Below are 17922 nucleotides of genomic sequence, written 5' to 3'. Positions count from 1 at the left end.
TATGTATGTATGTATGTATGTATGTATGTGTGTGTGTGGGTGGGTGGGTATGTATGTATGTATGTATGTATGTATGTGTGTGTGTGTGTGTATGTATGTATGCGTGGTTTGAGTGTTTTGCTCACTAGTGGAACATCGTTTCAGCATTCCGTCTCGGAGATCGCGCAGGGACCGCTAACAGTTTCTTGAGAGTGTGTAAAGAGAAACATATCAACATAACAAAAAAGGTCATCATAGTATTGTGTTGGGAAAAAGAAAGACGAACATTTGAAACAAACAACAAAGGAGGGGGGGGAGTGAAGAAATATACGACGGTAAGATCGTAAACTCAGTCCCTCCGTTTCAAGCTTCCTACGGCTTGAACAATATAACTTGCTGTTTGTTAGTTCTACCCAGTACTGTACCTTCTATTTTGTGGTTGCTGTTTTTTTGTAGCATGAGGCTTCACGGGGTAGAAATGCTGAATCCAGGTGAGAAACCCACAGGAAGCTTTTAAATGCTCAATTATTTGTGACAAACTCGTCTCTGCCAGAATTGGTCACGTTGACCATGGCAGAAGCCACACATCATCGAAATCCTCATTTCTTTTATTTCTCTCCAAGAAACATTATACTCTGCAGATGCGTTGGACGTTGTCATACATTGGCGAACGAGCTATTATTAGTTCGACACAACAAGGCACACTGTATATCATTTGAATTCATAAACACTAGGTACTCTCGGGGATACTGGAAGGATCTCGAAAGTCAATATTCAAGAAAAGAGATGAACAGTTCGCATTTGCAATTCTCGTACAATGGCGTGATTCTTCTGCTGTGTGCCATGGTGTCAGTAACATCATCCGGGGGGTAGCCGGTAGAGCGAAATAATGGGAATTTCAATCGTTCATAAAAACTATCAGATAAGTTTCTTTTAGAAAACTGAAAATAAATACGACCCACGAAGCCTTCAAATGGAACAGACGGGGAAAGAGAAAGAAAGGAACGGCTAAATTACATATACTTGGGGAAGGGATTTATATTTGAACCTTTTAGTTTTAGTAAGTGTTTTACGGCACTTGCAACACAATAAGGTCATATAAGTGCCGAAGATTAAAGGTGTTACAAAAGAGTAACAAACACAAAAAGGAGGGGAGACAGATTTTTTTTTTTAGGAAAGAAGGAGCAAACCACATTTTTAAACTATTCGATTACAAACGTAGGGCGAGTTAAGGATCAAACTTTCCACAGGTATGGCTGTGGCGTAATGCGGGGCGAATTGCATTGCGTCCAATGAGGTTGTTTCAGACTATGTCACTTTAGTCATATGAAAATGAAATAGATCTTCACATGTTATATGTCCTTGGATGTATACTTGTGTGTGTGTGTGTGTGCGTGTGTGTGTGTGTGTGTGTGTGTGTGTGTGTGTGTGTGTGTGTGTGTGTGTGTCTGTCTGTGTATGTGTCTGTGAGTGTGTGTGTGTGTGTGTGTTCGTGCGTGAGGGGGGGGGGGTGAGTCGAAGTGTGCTTGAAAAATAAAGTATGGTAAATGTACAAATTATTTAAAAGTTCATGATGAAGAAGCACTTTTGTCACTAATGCTATGCTGTCCGTGCATATGTGCGTGTGTGCCTATGTGTGTTCGACAGACAGACAGACAGACAGAAGAAGGGGTGAAGGGTGATATGTCTGGATGATGGAGGAAAAGAAAGAGCGAGAGAGAGAGAGAGAGAGAGAGAGAGAGAGAGAGAGAGAGAGAGAGAGAGAGAGAGAGAGAGAGAGAGAGAGAGAGAAAGGCAGGAATGCGTGAATAGAAGATGAGAAAAATTAGTACGGGACGAGAAGATTAATTGAAAAACATTGAAATACAGTTATTACATGTACCGGTAATTTATCAATAAAAAACTGTTTTGCATGAACGTCTTTTAGGTGCTTTGACCGTCTTTTACGGGGCTCTCATGGCCTAGAGGTTAAGGTGTTGGCCTCTCATTCAAAATGTCCCGGGTTCGCATCCGTGTAGCGACCGAAAAATTTTCTTCTCTAAAATTGTCTCCTTTCACCTCCTTTCCTGCTCTCTAGCAATGTTCTGTTGTCTGCTTTCATTTCCACTTTCTGCCCCCACCCCCTCACCTCCTTTGCCCCCTCCTCTGGGCTCCTGACTCTTTCTGCAGCCTTTCTACTGCTACTCTTTGGCTCCTCCTTACTGCTGTCTCTCTGCCACACCCCTGATCTTCTGGTAGGAAAGATCTACACCTTGCCTTCTCGGACAAGGGCGAAAAATCCCGGAGGGCCCATGTGCAAGTTGCGCACGTTAAAGATCCCTTGGTGGTCTAAAATCGATAAGAGTAGGCTTCGGCCGCCACCCGGGCAAAATTCAAAATTTCCTACCAACTGAAAATATAAGGTGTGTCCCGTGCGCTCATATGACCTTATGCAGTTACGAGCGCCGTAAAACACTTTACAAAAACAAACAAAAACAAAAAGCACCCATAGACACAAGTTATGTCATTCAAGAGACGGGCTTCGACCCTGCCTGTCAGAGCCAACCGATACTGAGAAGTATAGAACATTGTGTCCCCGCAGTCCCGCAGAGAGGCTAAGATACTCAATAAAAAATCTTCCCACTCGGGAATCGAACTCGGGTCTACTGTGTGCGATTGCTAAACGCCTTGTTGCTACATCGGAGACGCCGGTCCCGGCCACGAATGTCTGACGAGAACCCAAAGCAACTGCAGCACAAAGTTCAGTGTCAATTGTTGGATCTTACACTACTCATGAACTTAAACCGAACCACTCACTAGATACATGGACATTGTTGCCTGCCTATATTATTTGTAGGTCAATACCCTCTTCTTTTTTAGTCCTTTTTGTTGTCAATACTTTTTGTTTTGTTGTTGGGTTCTCGTACATGCATTTTGTTGGGTTTATTTGTTTTTTTTCTTTTATTGCTTATGGCTGATTTTGGCAGTAGCTTCGTTGGCATTTTTTCCCCGGGATTATTTGTTTTTAGGGGGGTGGGTGTCTTTTCTAAAGGGGGGGGGGCGGAAAGGGGCGCTAACCTTAACCCTTTCATCTCATTGTTCGATCTGAAGGGACGATATCTGTGAGTGAGCCCTTCAATGCTCCGGGTGAATGATATTACTTTGTGTTTTAGTAAGCGTTTTACGGCACTTGCAACACAATAAGGTCATATAAGTGCCAAAAATTAGAGGTGTTATAAAGGAGTAACAAACGAAAAAAAAAAGGAGATTGGGTCATGACGACAGATGTTTGTTAGTAATGAAGGAGCAAATCACACCAGAGTACCCGCCAACCACCCACAATGATGCTACACACTTGGCTGGGTTTTTACGTACCACACAGAAAAATACTCCAGAACAAATTATATTTTCTGCCCTTTTGACCACATCTTGACTTTTGTGTGGTATGCACGGTTGTCTAAAGGAGAATCTCTACTTCAAAGTCCATTTTCAAGACAGAGCCAAGTAGCAAGTATGTCCAGAACACGCCATAAACAAGCCAAAGAAAAGAAAGACCTATCAGAGATTCGTTTAGTTTGTTTGTTTGTTTGGGTAAAGAGAAGCACATCGACACAATAGTGGTCATTTATTGCTGGGGAAAAGTAAGACAGACAGACAGAAACAACAGACCGAAGGTAAAGAAGTGGGTGAGATCAGGAAAAAGATGTTTGATACGGAAAAAGTAGCAAACCACACCAGAGCAACTGCCAACCAACCACTGGCATGCAGTGCGTTGTCCATCTCACAAAAGGGCGTAAGAGCATTTTGGTCTTTTTTTAGGAGAACGTTTCAAAGTTTTGGACACTTTAAATTCTTGCTGTGACATAACCATTTGCTTTTTCGTTAAAATTTTTGGCAAGATATTAGTACAACCACCGGTTTATCATTCCCTATCACGGATAGATAATGCGAAATTAGTTTTAAAGAAATGGTCTAAAATAGCTGATACGCCTGTCTGTGAGAATATAATTATGTCCGTAAAGACACAAGATTGAATAGCTACATCGTTTGGTAATAGAATATAAGAGAAAAGGGATTGTTTTCTTGATTATTGAACAGGTTCATCAACTCAATATGCTAAATTGATCTATTTTCTTGAGTGAAAAACAACAAGAAAAAGAAAATGAAGCAGATTTGGGGTCTCCACGATATGAAATGTAAATAACTTAATGAGTGAAACTTTCTTACTTGTCTTCAAGGTATTATGTAGAATTTGCACAATACAATGAGTATAAAATTACCAGATCTTGTACTAGTACTGCACAGATCCTTTCATTCAGGACTGCGCCTTAGACATAGCTGCCACTCAGAAATTTATAAAAAGGAGGAAATTCGCGCGAAGGCGTACGCGCGCTCTCCGAAACCAGTGAGATCCAGAGGCAATATATACTGGAAAATCTAGCCTACGGTTTTGGAAGGGAAAGCTGTCATATTGTTAACCATAGGCAACTGAATTAAAATGTATTTGAAAAAAAAAACAAAAAAAAACAAAAACATAAAGGCAGTAAGTTGACTTACAAGCATTCGAGTCAATTTGACAGTCTGGACTTGGTGACTAAAAATCTAGTGTTTTTTGCCAGCTGGTGTCTCATAAAAAGATTTCTTTCACTTTAAACGTGCACATACATAGACGTAGAGCAGTATCGGACCAAGGATGCAGGCACTCCTGTACAATGGCGGTCCCGTTTGCACTTAGTGCCCCTGTAGTGTGTTTCTTATTTAGAGATAAACTGAATTAAAATTATAGCCTAGGCTATCTAATCTAGATCTAGATCTAGATATATCTAAATATGTTTAGATCTAGATTATATCTAGAGATAGATTTTCTAGATCTAGATCTAGATTCACTTCCGCAGCAGCCACAATAGCCGTCATCATGTAAACAAACGGGACCGCAATTGTACAGGCACAGGAGTGCCGCGGGCCGCGATTTCTTTCGCAAAAAACGGCTAGATATATATCTAGATCTAGATCTAGTTCAATTTTCTAATGAACTTTTCAAGTCGCACACCGGCTGCTTCTTTCTCATTCCAGCTCCTTTTATTTTTGCATTCTGAATCAATTTCTCTCGAATTTCCGCCAATTTCAATGACAACTCGGCGCGCTAACGTCCCGATGCCCGATTGACACTGTGTTGCTCCACAACAATAAACAATGTGAAATTAGCGCTGGGCCTAGAAGAACGGAAGTAGAAAGCTACGGGCGGACATGCGCGAACCGCGTTTTCGTCTCTCTCCCGGTTCGTTGTTTTCCGCGTGGAAAAAAAAAAGTATGAAATTTGCGACCCAGAGGAAGGAGGAAAGTTGAGGGAAACGCTAGATGTAGCGGAGTTTCCGCTATTTAGCGGGAAAGTGGCAGCTATGCTTAGACAACAACAATATTAGTAGGAAGATAAATTCTAAGCATGTGTAATGAATTTGTGTAATACCTTATAAACGTTTCAGCCCACAATACTCTGTTTATCAATGAAATATTGTGCAAGTGTTTGTTAAGGAAGATTAAAATGATCTGGAAAGGCACTTCAATGCGAAAACACAGTGCAAGTGGTAGCCTGTTATAAGTTACATAATGTGGTGGAGTTAGAAGAACATTGTGTGTTCCTCCAGTCTGATGAAAAATGTACTTTGCTATACGTGGGAGTTTCTTACAGCTGTTCAATGGAACGTCTTTGACTTGATTTTTCTGGGGCTTAAAGATCACTGTTTGGTACTGTGGGTTTGTAGGAAATAAATAGTTATTGAATAGTCTCTGTTGAGTCTGTTCCATAATATCACTTCAGTTTGTGATTATATTGCAGCTGAAAGCATCTCTTCTTTAAGTTTTCTCACTTTGGCTTTTCCTCTTCAGTTCAGGTTTGAGAGCAAGTCCTTTTAACTAGAAACTGACCTACAGTAGTGATGCGAGTCAACAGCGGTGAACCTCGCAATATGAGCATTAATAAGGGTAGGAAGTTTTTCATCTCTTTCTTTGACAGTTGCTGGGCATCATCATCCTCTTTGTTCTACTCCAATATTTTCAGCTGATGTTGTCTTACAGTTGGCGGTATTCCATCGACAGTCAAGTAATATGTATTGGTCTTCTGTCCGCGAGAACAGCTCGTCCCTTACATAGATTCAGAGCAGTCAATGAGACCAACAACGAATTCACATTGTAGGTGATGGTCTCCAAGTCTGTAATGTTGCTGGAACATTTCCTCGTGTGTTTCATTCGCAATAGTGTGACAGCTTCGACCATATTTCTCATAGCTTTCAAATTCATACCTGTCTCAAATCCTGTGCGCGCCAAAATGTATTTGAGTTGTAGGGCTAAGGAACTCCTCTCCAAAATGTCCTTTGTGGTTAGTTTCTTTATATTTATTGGACAGTGGACCTTTCAATTTTGAGCAGTCACATCCTTGACAGCACCTTCTACCATGAAATTTTCGGGTTGAGTACAATATCCAACGACAAAAGAGTTATTCTCTTCTGGGTTTATCCGTTTTCTACTTACGATGCTATGTGGCTTTTTTTTAAAGACTACAATGAGCCCGTTTCTTCCACAAAGTATGTATAGCACAGGAGCTATACACACCTTGCACAAGCAGCAAATATGTCCTTCTTGCATGACACAGAAACCAGGTTTGAAAGACAGGTCTGCATCTAAATCGTCAATATAATCAGAACTTTCTGCAATACTACATCTTTGGGGACTCATGGACCGAATTCCTAAATAAAACTTTTACTAGTAGAAAATATTTTAAAAAGTGAAAGTTTATAAGCTTACAAATGAGCTAATATACTATCACTTTACGGGTGCATTAACATCAAACGCTGAAAGCAAGGATGAAATTTTAAGTACAGGTACCAAAACAACACGTGTCTACTTGAACTAATGGTAAGGAGGCGTATAAAAGTCCCTCAATGATGCAGCGAGAAAGAATCCGCAAGACTACTAAACATGAAATGAGACACATCCCCCTCATTTTCAAGTTAAAAAAACCTAAAAGGAAACATCTCATACCATGGCGTATGCAGTCATATGCCTCAGCATATATTCTCAGAAAGGGGCGTAACAAGGCATAGACCTCTATGTGAGATGCAGTTTCCTGCCCGAGAGCTATAGGGCTAAATGTTTTTTGCTCATAACTCTGCCATTTTTAAAGCTATCCATACGCCGTTTTGAGAGAACATAGATCTCACTACCCGACATACTATGGTGGTGTTAACTCAAAACCGGTAATTTTGACGATATGCCCTTTTGTGAGATGAGCGACGAGTGGCTTAATAAATTAATAAGTCAAAAAAAGAATTCACACAACATAAAACGAACACCAAAACAGCAAATACACTATCTTTCTCAGTGACTGAACAACAGTAAATATATATCAAAACAATCCACATATTTGATGTTAATTTTATTTTTAAGTTTGCTTTGCAGACCATATACAAACAAAAATACATGTACATTTATCACGGCCAGTATAATGCTAGGAAGGACAGAATGTGCTCTTGTGCCAGATGAACAAGACCTGGAGAATCTTTGCCACAAGCTAATGGGTACACTTTGTCATCACGATCTATCTATCAGCATTTATGTGAGCCACGTAAAATGTCAACACAACAATATGAAAGGAACAAATTTCCAGTTGGATTCAAATACACTGTTACGGGAGTTCAAATCTGCAACCACCAAAAAAAAAAAAAAGCCGAAAGAACGTAAGAATAACGCTTGTTAAAACACAAGGGCAGTGTGCCAATATCGTCACGTTCAAAGCTCATGGAACCAATCACACAGCAGTTTGTCTTCCAAAAACATCAAAACGTGTATGCGTGCTGCGTTCACGCAAATGTGAGAAAGTACTCCAGACTAAGAGTGAGAATATGTTTTGTTTATATGTGTATGGGTGCATGTGCTCGCTTATGTTTGAGTATCTATGGACACATTATCAGTTGCAGTTGATAGCTGAATAAAAATTGGTGACTTAAGCAACAAAGGATGGTAGTACAGTGTGATGTCTCTACTCATTACAAGCATGTGCCACAGAAGTGACTTTGTGATCTCCAGCTCTTATGTATGAAGGACTAGCTAGGGCTAATGCCAGACTTATCCCACAATTCTTGTAAAATGGTTGCGAAAAATCAACCCAACACATTAAATCTAAGCTTCTACTTTGAAACGGTTGCATTTGAGAAAAAGATTTTTAATAAAATGCTTTTTTAAAAAGAAATGCCTTTCAACCCATTATTAGGAATGCCTTTCAATATCTTGAAGTTATCAAATACTTATAAAAATGTTAGAATACAAAAGCTACATCTAACGGGCCATCTGACTAATTTGAACTGGATTTTTAAAAACTGTCTTTAAAACTTTGTACACTATGATGCTCTGATCTTACAAAACAAGACTTACACTTGCTAGAACTACAACATTACAAGAACTTCAGTCCTGTTCCCCATGTTAACTACACTGGTTACAAAGAAGGAAAAAAAAGGCTGCACAGTTAGGACAACGGGATATATGGGGGGAGATTTTCAATAATCTCCAAAGTAGCAACTGTCCTTCAGTCTTCCTATGTAAATGTTCTGCTTAACACACAACACACTGGGTTTTCGGGGCACTCACTATATGGGAACTATATACAACACAAGCAAAGAGGCATGAACTTACTACAATGCTCCCTTCAATTTCATTTATGTACATGATTATTCACAGTTCGCTTCCACTGGTTAATATTGTTTAATACATCATCATCTACTTTTAATTTCTCAGTAACTGTATTGCCACAAAGTATGGACATGGTCTAAGGCCACATGCAAGGGTGTTTACAATGACATCCAAGTATGCCAGACAAATAAAAACCTTACTTTGTATTGTACTCTGGTGGTTAGTGGGGTCAAAATCAAACTCTGGAGACTACAAAAAAAAGGACTTTTATAGAAATATATACCAAATATAAAGCACTTTTTTCTTTCATACAAATAGCAGTAACATTTCCTGACTACAACAACTCTTTTTTTATCAGATTTCATACCAAATAATGACAGAGTTACTGTTTCAACGAAGCTGAAAAGACTCAACTTCACAAAACTACACGATGACGAAAAGAAATTACAAATTAGCATTTACTAGAACTACTAAACACCCACAAAAAAAAAAAAGAAAGATATTCCAACCATCATTCAAAATGGTTTGAAGTTTGATGAGACATCGCAAAGACGAACCATTGCAGTCAACCGATGTGAACAAACAAACAATAAAAGATGGAGGCTACCAAACAAACTACATGTCATTTTGTCAAAAACTGTGGACACTCAGTGAGTCTACTGAAAGCATTCATCAAGCCACTGCCAGTCAGCAAATATTAACAACTTGGGCATGAAGACGCAAGAGTTCAGACTACATAAAGATGCAGCTATGAAATGATAAAACAGTCAAAATTTAAAGATCACAAGTTACAGGCCAACGGTGAAATCTAGGCTTCAATTAGACTGTTGTATAACAAGTTCCTTTCATCTAAATTTTGCATTTTTCTACAAGTCTTACAGAATTTCGGCCAGAAAATATTCTTTAAAAAATTGTTGAATTCATCTAAAAATGAAAGCAATAATGATGGATGGATCTTTTGTTCTTTAATATAATTTTCCAGATTCAAAACAAAAAGTTAAAGAGAAATGAACTCATGGAAATTATTCATCACACTGTGAGAAACATATTAAGTCACCAAATAAGTCCATAACTATTCTCACAAGTGTCTGATATACACAAAAAGAAAGACAAATTTTCATTCTAACAGTTTCTTAAAAACACACCCAAGCAATTCTACAGCACAAACTACTATATAACATTTCACTTTTCCCCTCTTAAAAGTGCATTTTTTTAAAACTCAGTTAAAAAATACTCAAGACATACCCAGGCTACACACGGAAAAGATTTTGCTGACAGCAGAATAAATCATAAACCAAAAGTGGGTCACCAGCTGTTGTAATGAAAGCTCTTGAACACTGCTCAAAGGCAGTAAAATAGAATATACTTAGCAGCAAATAAAGCTCCACTTTCGCCACCACTGCTGGGCTACTTGACAGCTTTAATATTAGCAAACTTAAAATATACAGCCAAGAAATCACCTGGTTCAATATCATTGGGCACATCTTAAAAGAAAAATTTAACAAAATGTTAGACTGGGTAAAAAGACTTGAAAATGATACTGTAATTTAAAAGAAAGGGAAAAAAAGAAAGAAACTCACGGTCATACATACAGTTAATAGGTATAAACTGACAACACTAAAGAGAAACTTAAAAGAACGGGGAAAAGAAAAAGACATGAAATAAATGAATAAATGTTTCAATTTGACAAGTTTCTGCAGTAGAGTCCACGGTCAGGATGCAAACCCAAGCCATGGAAGGACGGAGGCCAACAAAGGCAACTTAGTTAAGGTGGAAGCCTTTCTCCCTGGTGGCGGCCAGCAAGCGTTCCCTCAGGATTTCCTCAGACGAGTACTCCGGCAGTTTGAGGTAATGCACACATGTGTTCACCGACGGGAAACTGCCATCACTACCATCCACCTGGAATGTTTCCAAAGCAAAGACATAATATCAAAGTTTTAGTGAGAGTTTTTACAGCACTTGCAACATAATAAAGTTATTCAAGTGCTAAGGATTAGAGATGTTACACGAGAGTAACAAACACAAAAATGAAAGGGGAGAGAAAAGGATAATGGATGTTTAATCGGAAAGGAGCAGAGCACCCACCAACCACTCACACATATGGCCAATGACTCTCAATCATATGAACTCTTCACAATCATATGAACTCTTCACAGGAAGGAGTATAAAATTAATCAATTCATGAGATACAGTGTCACCTGATACGTAACCTTTTTCTTCTTCAATTATTCTTCAAGTGTCCAATCTGAAAAAAGGGGCAGTGATCATGATTCACCAACAGGCGCTCTTAACACTTTGCAGTAACACAGCCAGAAGTACAAAATGGGGAGAGAAAAGGATAATGGATGTGCAGAATTAGAGGTATTACTAGAGAGTAACATACAAAAATAAAGGAGAGATAAAGACGACAGATGTTTGATAAGAAATAAGGACTACACCAGAGCACCTGCTAACCACCCACTTGCCCATCTAAGAACCAATCAGGATATAAGCAACACTGACATAAAGTAGTAGTGAGAGACAACCATGCTGGAGTGGTCACAGAACACCCACATAAAAACCAAGCTCAAGAATTTTTTTAAGTCAGTAGCGGACAAACGACAACATCATCAGAGCCCCTTCCAACCACCCACAGCACAGATCAATAAGCAAATGCGCCAGGTCAAGGTTACCTTTCTGACCACGGTGAGTCGAGGATGCAGGTTGGCCAGGCCGCCAGGTGGTAAGGACGAGCATCCCGTGGTGAACTGCAGGAACGCTTTGCGCTCGTCAGGGGACAGGTGGGTGAGCACGTTCACAAAGCGCACAAAGCCAGGGCTGAAACAATGAACACACACATTGGCAGAGTTTAATAACAAAAGTGTTTATATACAAATACTAGCATTAGTCGTAAACAATAATAAACTCTGTATACGCTTAATCATAGATTCGCCGAGAAACAAAACAACGTTCTTTACTGCGAAAAAAAAGCTAACTTTCGTTTAATGAGAAAATATTTTTCAGCCCACATAGCCTACTCATTGTATAATTGAAATCTTATCCATCAAAACTATTACTTTGTATTATCTGCATACCTTAGTATATGTCACCCTAAAAGACATTCCAGAAAAGAATGCACAATGTGATCTTATCTTTTTTTTTAACGTTTTGGAGGCGAGAGGAGAGTTAAACAAAAATCCAGAATTCAGAAACAACACTCAGAACATCCATCTCTTTGGAAAAAAAAAACCTCTGTACCATCTCACCTCTCACGTGTGTAGCCCAGCTTGGGCTCTGTGTAGTTCAGGATGTCTTCCTGTGTCCAGCTGGGGGCCTGGTCCCCACACAGGATGCTGCCCAGCTCCATGGGGCTGAACGAGTGAAGCTTGGCCATGGGGAAAACCTGGTTGAAGCCACCTGTGGGAACAGACACAACGACAGGTGGGAGTTTAATCTCCAGTCTTGAGTTAGAGTAAAGAGAAGTACATGGACACAATAGCAGTCATGAAGTGCATTGAAAAAGGAACAAGAGAGAGACAGAAAAGAAATAGGTGACCTACCAGTGGTGCACTCTAACCACTCACATTTCTGGTAGGAATTTTCCAGCACTTGCCACACAAATAGGTCATTCAAGTGCCACAGAGTAGAGGTGTTTGTTACTAGAGAGCAACATACAAAGAAAAGGAGAGATAGGGACTATATGTTTTGATAGGAACAGAAGGGAGCAAACCACATCAGAGAACCCAACAGCTATGCATTACCACAAATCAAATCTCTGTCAGTTCACCAGACTTAAAGAAAAACACAACAAAATACTTTCACACCTGCATAATACAAGACAACACAAATCAAATTAACATCATGAGAGAGTAGATGACAAAAACATATCAGTAGCCCCCTCTACTCTGCACATGAATACATATTGACTCTGCAGTTGATTTGGATGGAAATAATATAGGTCTGCATCACATGAAGGAGTATAAATACCCTAGATGTATCGCTTTCATATTGTTTGTATTGCTCTCAGATTTCATTGAACAACTGGAGTAGTGATGCGACTTCCTAGCCTTTTCCGCCTGCTCTTTTAAAAGAAACCTTTCTAGGCTCAACCACTTCATTCTTGACAATTAAAATACAGTTTCCGTTCATTCAAGCAAGGTATTGAGTAAATAAATATATGTCTTCCATTCAATTTTATTTGTTCAAGCAAGGCAGTAAGTAAATTTATGATTTTTCTTTTATCCAATATGTTGCAGCACAGTACGTAGTACGTATCTGCCTTCAGTTCTCTTTCAATACACAAACCAAGCCAGCTTACTTCTGAAAGCCTCCATCTGTCTTCTGATACCAGAGACAAAGCAAAAGTCCATGACCAGATCGATGTACTCCTCCACATTGTCCATGGTGACCTCCTCCATGCCGCCCCCAGCCTTCAGGTGGTGAGCGTGGAACTTGTGCACTCGGGACGATGGGTCAAACTCAAAGGTTAATCTGAACAGACACAACGCAAAAAATATGTCAAGCACTTTTTCTAGGGTTTTTTTGTTGTTTTTTTAATAAGTACTGGGATTTTCATTTCGTACAGTCGACCAACAAGACACAAATAATTAAATTCAAACACAGTGTACTTGGAGCAGAGGTAAGAGCAGATTGAAAGGAAGTTGTTTAGTTACGAGTTAACAGAAACACATAGGCACAATAATGGCCATTCAGTGCTTAGAAAAAGTAAGACAGACAAATAGAAACAAGAGAGGGAAAGTAAAGATGTAGGACCTACAAGTGGCGCCCTCCTACCACCAGCAATGATGATGTAGGAGAAGAAGTAAAGAACACGCCAAAATAAACATCACAAGTGCAAATCCTCCCACAGATGTTACCATAAGAGGGATTGCATGTCCTACTGGTGTACAGCGTAACAAACAGTGAAATCTGTCCAAAACGGCCGACCATTGATTGCCGAGCAGAAAAATAGTAATCTTAAACAGGTGAATGTCTGGGACAGTATCATAATAATGTTTCAAAAAACCAAAAAAACGGGGGGGGGGGGGCTTGTACAGTGTTTGCAATGAGTAGATGGCCGTTAGAGCAGGTTCAACTGTATTACACATTCCACCACCCCTACCACCTTCCTCATTTTTCCCCTAAAGCCAGCCGGAGCTGAGACTGCAGAAACTCCTCACCCCAAATCCTCCAGCCTGATGGCAGAGTTGGGGTCCCCTGGGTTGGGCAAAGCCAGCTCGGCCAGCTGGACGTTCTTCTGGTCGTCCGATAGAGTCCGGTCCTTCAGGATGCGCTGCTTGCGAGTGGCGAGATCCCGCAGCTGGCGCAGGAATACTGCACGATGGGGGTTGACTAGTTCAAAATCTTCTTCCGACAGAATGCCAGAGAACCATGGCTGGGATGGTTTCAGCTAGGGACAAAACGGACATGCACTTTAGTTGAGGAAAGAGAAGTATACCAACACAATAACAGTCATTTAGTGTTTGGAAAAAAGCAAGACTGATAGAAAACAGCAGAGGAAGTATTACCTACAGGTGGCACCCTCTGCCCTCCACCCACCTACACACACATGTAAATGAGTGCATATGTACGTAAGTAGAATAAAACAGGCCCAAAAAAGAAGTGAAAAAAAAACAGGAGAAACCAGAGGGCAAAACAGGGAGTAGAATATCCACATTTTCTCGCACTTGCAGCCGCACACTGGTGCAATAATTATGCACTGTCATCACTGGAGACAAAACGTAGACATACAACCCACACATCACTACATCAAAAACTTTCCAGCCACAGCAGCTCAATCATGTAATGATAATGCTAAAAATTGACCCCTGAACTATACACAAAGTGGATTTTCTAAACAAGTTTGTCATGACTTCATCAATCTGGAACATTATCTTGTATCTGATCTTTCTTTTTTTTCATGTACTTCCATTGTCTGCTCAGGAAAATAAAACAGCTATTTCACTCCCTTATTCACTCATGACACAAATCACATTGAATTCTTATTTGTTCACCCTTTTATCCTACCTTTTTAGATATTTCAATCATTACAGATACAAAAGAAACAACATTACAAAGTTTCTGAGGGTAAAAATAAGAAAATGAGGAGCAGTGCCTTTGTTTCAGTGCCTTTGTTTCAGCATAGACACACATTTTTAAAAGTGTAAAAAACCTGCTTTTCTAACGTATGATAACTATTCCTGGACCATCGACCCTCCAGCCACTCACCAGCTGTCTTCTATCACTGTCGAGTTTCATCTCCTTCTCCACCTCCTCGATGCTGGCAATGAGGTCCGAGCTCTCACTGTGCCACGACTCTCCCAGCGTGCTCGGGGTGCGGGTGGCATCGCCAAACTGCTGGGACAGGCTGTGTCCGACCTCGCCCATACACATGAGCTTGAGGAATGGGCGGGACAGAGGCATGTCGATCAGACGGCCGTCTTGGAGGCACTTAGCCAACAGGATGCCTGGAATGGTAACACATGGGATTTCACCTTGACTGTGTCATCTATATATATTTTATTTGTGAAAGTTCGTCACTTTGGTCGCCTACTAAACTTTCAAATGTGATCAAATTAATGGTGTTTCAGAATCATTTAAAGAGTACACAGTTATATTAAGGAGTCTGAAGTTACTGCAGCTTAATTTTCAGTTTTTTATTAGTAAATCTAATCTTGGGAAAGTCCGTCCTCTAAGTCGCCATTGTAAACAAGTGAGGCTTCCATTCACAAGCAGTGCGCACTGGTTCCACAATGACTTGACGATCGATTCTTTTGAGTCAAACGGATACCCAGCTAGTTTAAGTTATAAAAAAGATAGTAATACCATAACGAAAGAAACAAATTTTTAAAGAGCTGAGTCTTACCGAGACCAACAAAAAAGAAAAAGAGAAAAAAAAACTTCAAAATATATAGGACAATGAAACAGGAAAGAGATAGGAAGGACCATTCAGAAGCAATACCGATCATCAACTGGAACAGGAAGAGAGTGGGGAAATATATGTGTCACATGCACTCCCGAGTCACTTTTTAAAAAAAAGTAATACAACCTTTTTTGGTTCCTCTCATATTTGGACCAAGCTAGATCTCCCAACACAGAACAGAAACATTTGGTCAAAAGAACAGCTGTCCGTAATCTAAATACATAGCAAATACAAAGGGAAAGTCTATAATTTTCTTAAAACTATTACAGGTAGCTAAAATTGCTATCTCCAAGTACTGTGACAACACTCCATTTTCATTAATTTAACATTTTGTGCCTCTCCATGAAGTGAAACATAGGCGAATGGTGTAGAGCTATCTATTTTTTTCTACTTCCTTACGCAACTCGTACCCTTCTAATCTATTCCTGGCACCATATGGTTCTGAGCGTGTCCGCTCATGTAAATCTACAGCTCAACGACAACTCACCCATGAAGTGGAAGATTTTCTCCAACCTCTCAAGCTCCAGGCTGTCTTGTGGGAAAGGGGCGGGGAACAAACCAGCAGATCGCTGTACATAATATCCGGGTGGTTTAGTACCGTGGCCTATATCCACCTGCATTCGAGGAAAAGGCCAACAGTTAATACTGATAGATGCTAGTGACGATTTTAAAAATGGAAAAAAAGAAAACAGGGAAGAAAAGGAACTCTGCGTCATAGAAATACAATACAAAAACAAAATGTCAAATTTTCTTTCCAAAAGCCTCATTACCACTTTCTAACATTGCTTCAACAAATCGTTCATTCACTTAAATTCATGCTGTGTCTTCTATTCAACAACGCTTGCAACTGAAATTGTTCAATTAAATCTGTATTTCAGAGAACGCGTGTTTATTACTGAACTGAAAAACTTCCTTCTATACACAAAGATAAGACAACAGACAAGAAAAGCTTCCAATCATCAAAAACAGGAGGAAGTAGTTGAGACAGCACCCACCTCACGTTCTATATGGTCCACATGATCATCATCACATAACCAGAGTCCATGAGCTTTTTTCTGCATTTCGGCAGCAACTAGAGCATAAAACTCGAGGGTAGGGCCCAGACCTGTGCCTTCCTCACCCTTGAACTCAATCTGCAATGGAAATAGAAAATAAAATTTTTCCTTGGTTATTTCGTCTTTAGAATAAAAAAGTAACCAAATTAAAATGTTAAAGTCATTGCCAGATATCACAACTGCAATGCTCCCCTTGGTTCAAAAACACAAAACAACAACAAACAATAGTTGAGAATCTTCATAGGCTGATATTCCTTATAAACATGTATCCAAGAGAACCCAAACAAAATCTGAAGTTATTTGGTGTGTGTGTGTGTGGGGGGGGGGGGGGGGGGGGGGTGTGTGTTGGAGACTACAACTATCTAAAATATGGTCACGTTAACAACAGAAACATGAGATAAATTTTTTTAACAAAAAAGGTCCATACCTCAAGAACAGCTTTACGAGCGCAGTGGTGTTTCATCACTTGCATGGCCCAGTCTAAAAGGTTCTCATTTCGAGGGACCACCACCCTCTCATGCTTCAAACGTCCCACTCGGAAATCATGGCTGTCATCACGTCTTGGGGTTGGCCCTCTGTTTCTCTCTAGGTTGGCATCACGTTTATTCTGAAGCCAGACTATAGATCTGGGGAATCGGATCGACAACACATGAATATCAACCTTCAGCAAAATAATTACAGAATGGCAAAAGCATAAAGTAATCAATCATTCTATTATCTTCTCATACTTTCAAACGCATATGGCAACTTAAAGAGAAAATACTTATTCTGAAAAGGTTAAACATTTGCACACATTGATCAGCCTTTTACTGTTTTGGAACAAAAAATCTCAACGTTGCAAATTGTAAATTAAAAAAACATTCCATGGAGTCAACAATAAGAAGAAAAAAATTAACACTCCTCCCACAGACAATTGTTCAAAACTGGTGTAAATTGTCCACATTTCCCTACCTTGAGGTGCCAAAGGCAGTGCAAGTGAAGTAGAGCTGCCTTGTCTCAAATGGGAACAACATGGGACACCATCGGGTCAGGTGCTCACACCAGTCAGGTAGAGCTCCACTTGCTAGCACCAGGGGATCCTAAAAAACATTCATTGTACATGGACACATGGTTATTTATAGCTCAGTGAGTTGAATTTTCTAAGACAGAGCAGTTCATATACGTTTAATCCACTGTTTCAACATTATTCTTTTTATTCTGGTCAGGTTTTTTCAGTATCTCTGGGTCATTTCCGTTCCCAAGTCATTCCCATCAGGTCTTAGGGGGCGGGTTCGATCAAAACATAAAGAAATATTGATAGTACGCTGCATTAGCCCATATGAACAC

General features: G+C 39.8%; 1 protein-coding gene across 5 annotated transcripts in view; it reads right to left on the bottom strand.

Moving 5' to 3' along the window:
• Nucleotides 1-7373: 7373 nt before the first annotated feature.
• The window catches only part of LOC101862393 (E3 ubiquitin-protein ligase HECTD1), a 56412-nt gene continuing 45863 nt past the window's right edge, over nt 7374-17922 (bottom strand). For all 5 annotated transcript variants that reach the window (XM_005090731.3, XM_013087518.2, XM_013087501.2 and 2 more), the window contains exons 40-49: nt 17548-17675; nt 17024-17222; nt 16537-16674; nt 16029-16155; nt 14848-15086; nt 13800-14029; nt 12938-13110; nt 11886-12036; nt 11313-11457; nt 7374-10539 (exon numbers count right to left, since the gene is read on the bottom strand). In XM_005090731.3, the coding sequence (XP_005090788.1) occupies nt 10402-10539; nt 11313-11457; nt 11886-12036; nt 12938-13110; nt 13800-14029; nt 14848-15086; nt 16029-16155; nt 16537-16674; nt 17024-17222; nt 17548-17675 (1668 nt within the window). In that variant the 3' untranslated portion in view covers nt 7374-10401. The remainder of the gene's footprint in view (nt 10540-11312; nt 11458-11885; nt 12037-12937; nt 13111-13799; nt 14030-14847; nt 15087-16028; nt 16156-16536; nt 16675-17023; nt 17223-17547; nt 17676-17922) is intronic.

The sequence above is a fragment of the Aplysia californica genome, unplaced genomic scaffold (assembly GCF_000002075.1).
Source record: "Aplysia californica isolate F4 #8 unplaced genomic scaffold, AplCal3.0 scaffold00021, whole genome shotgun sequence".
NCBI lineage: Eukaryota > Metazoa > Mollusca > Gastropoda > Aplysiida > Aplysiidae > Aplysia > Aplysia californica.
This window is presented reverse-complemented; position numbering and strand designations above follow the sequence as displayed.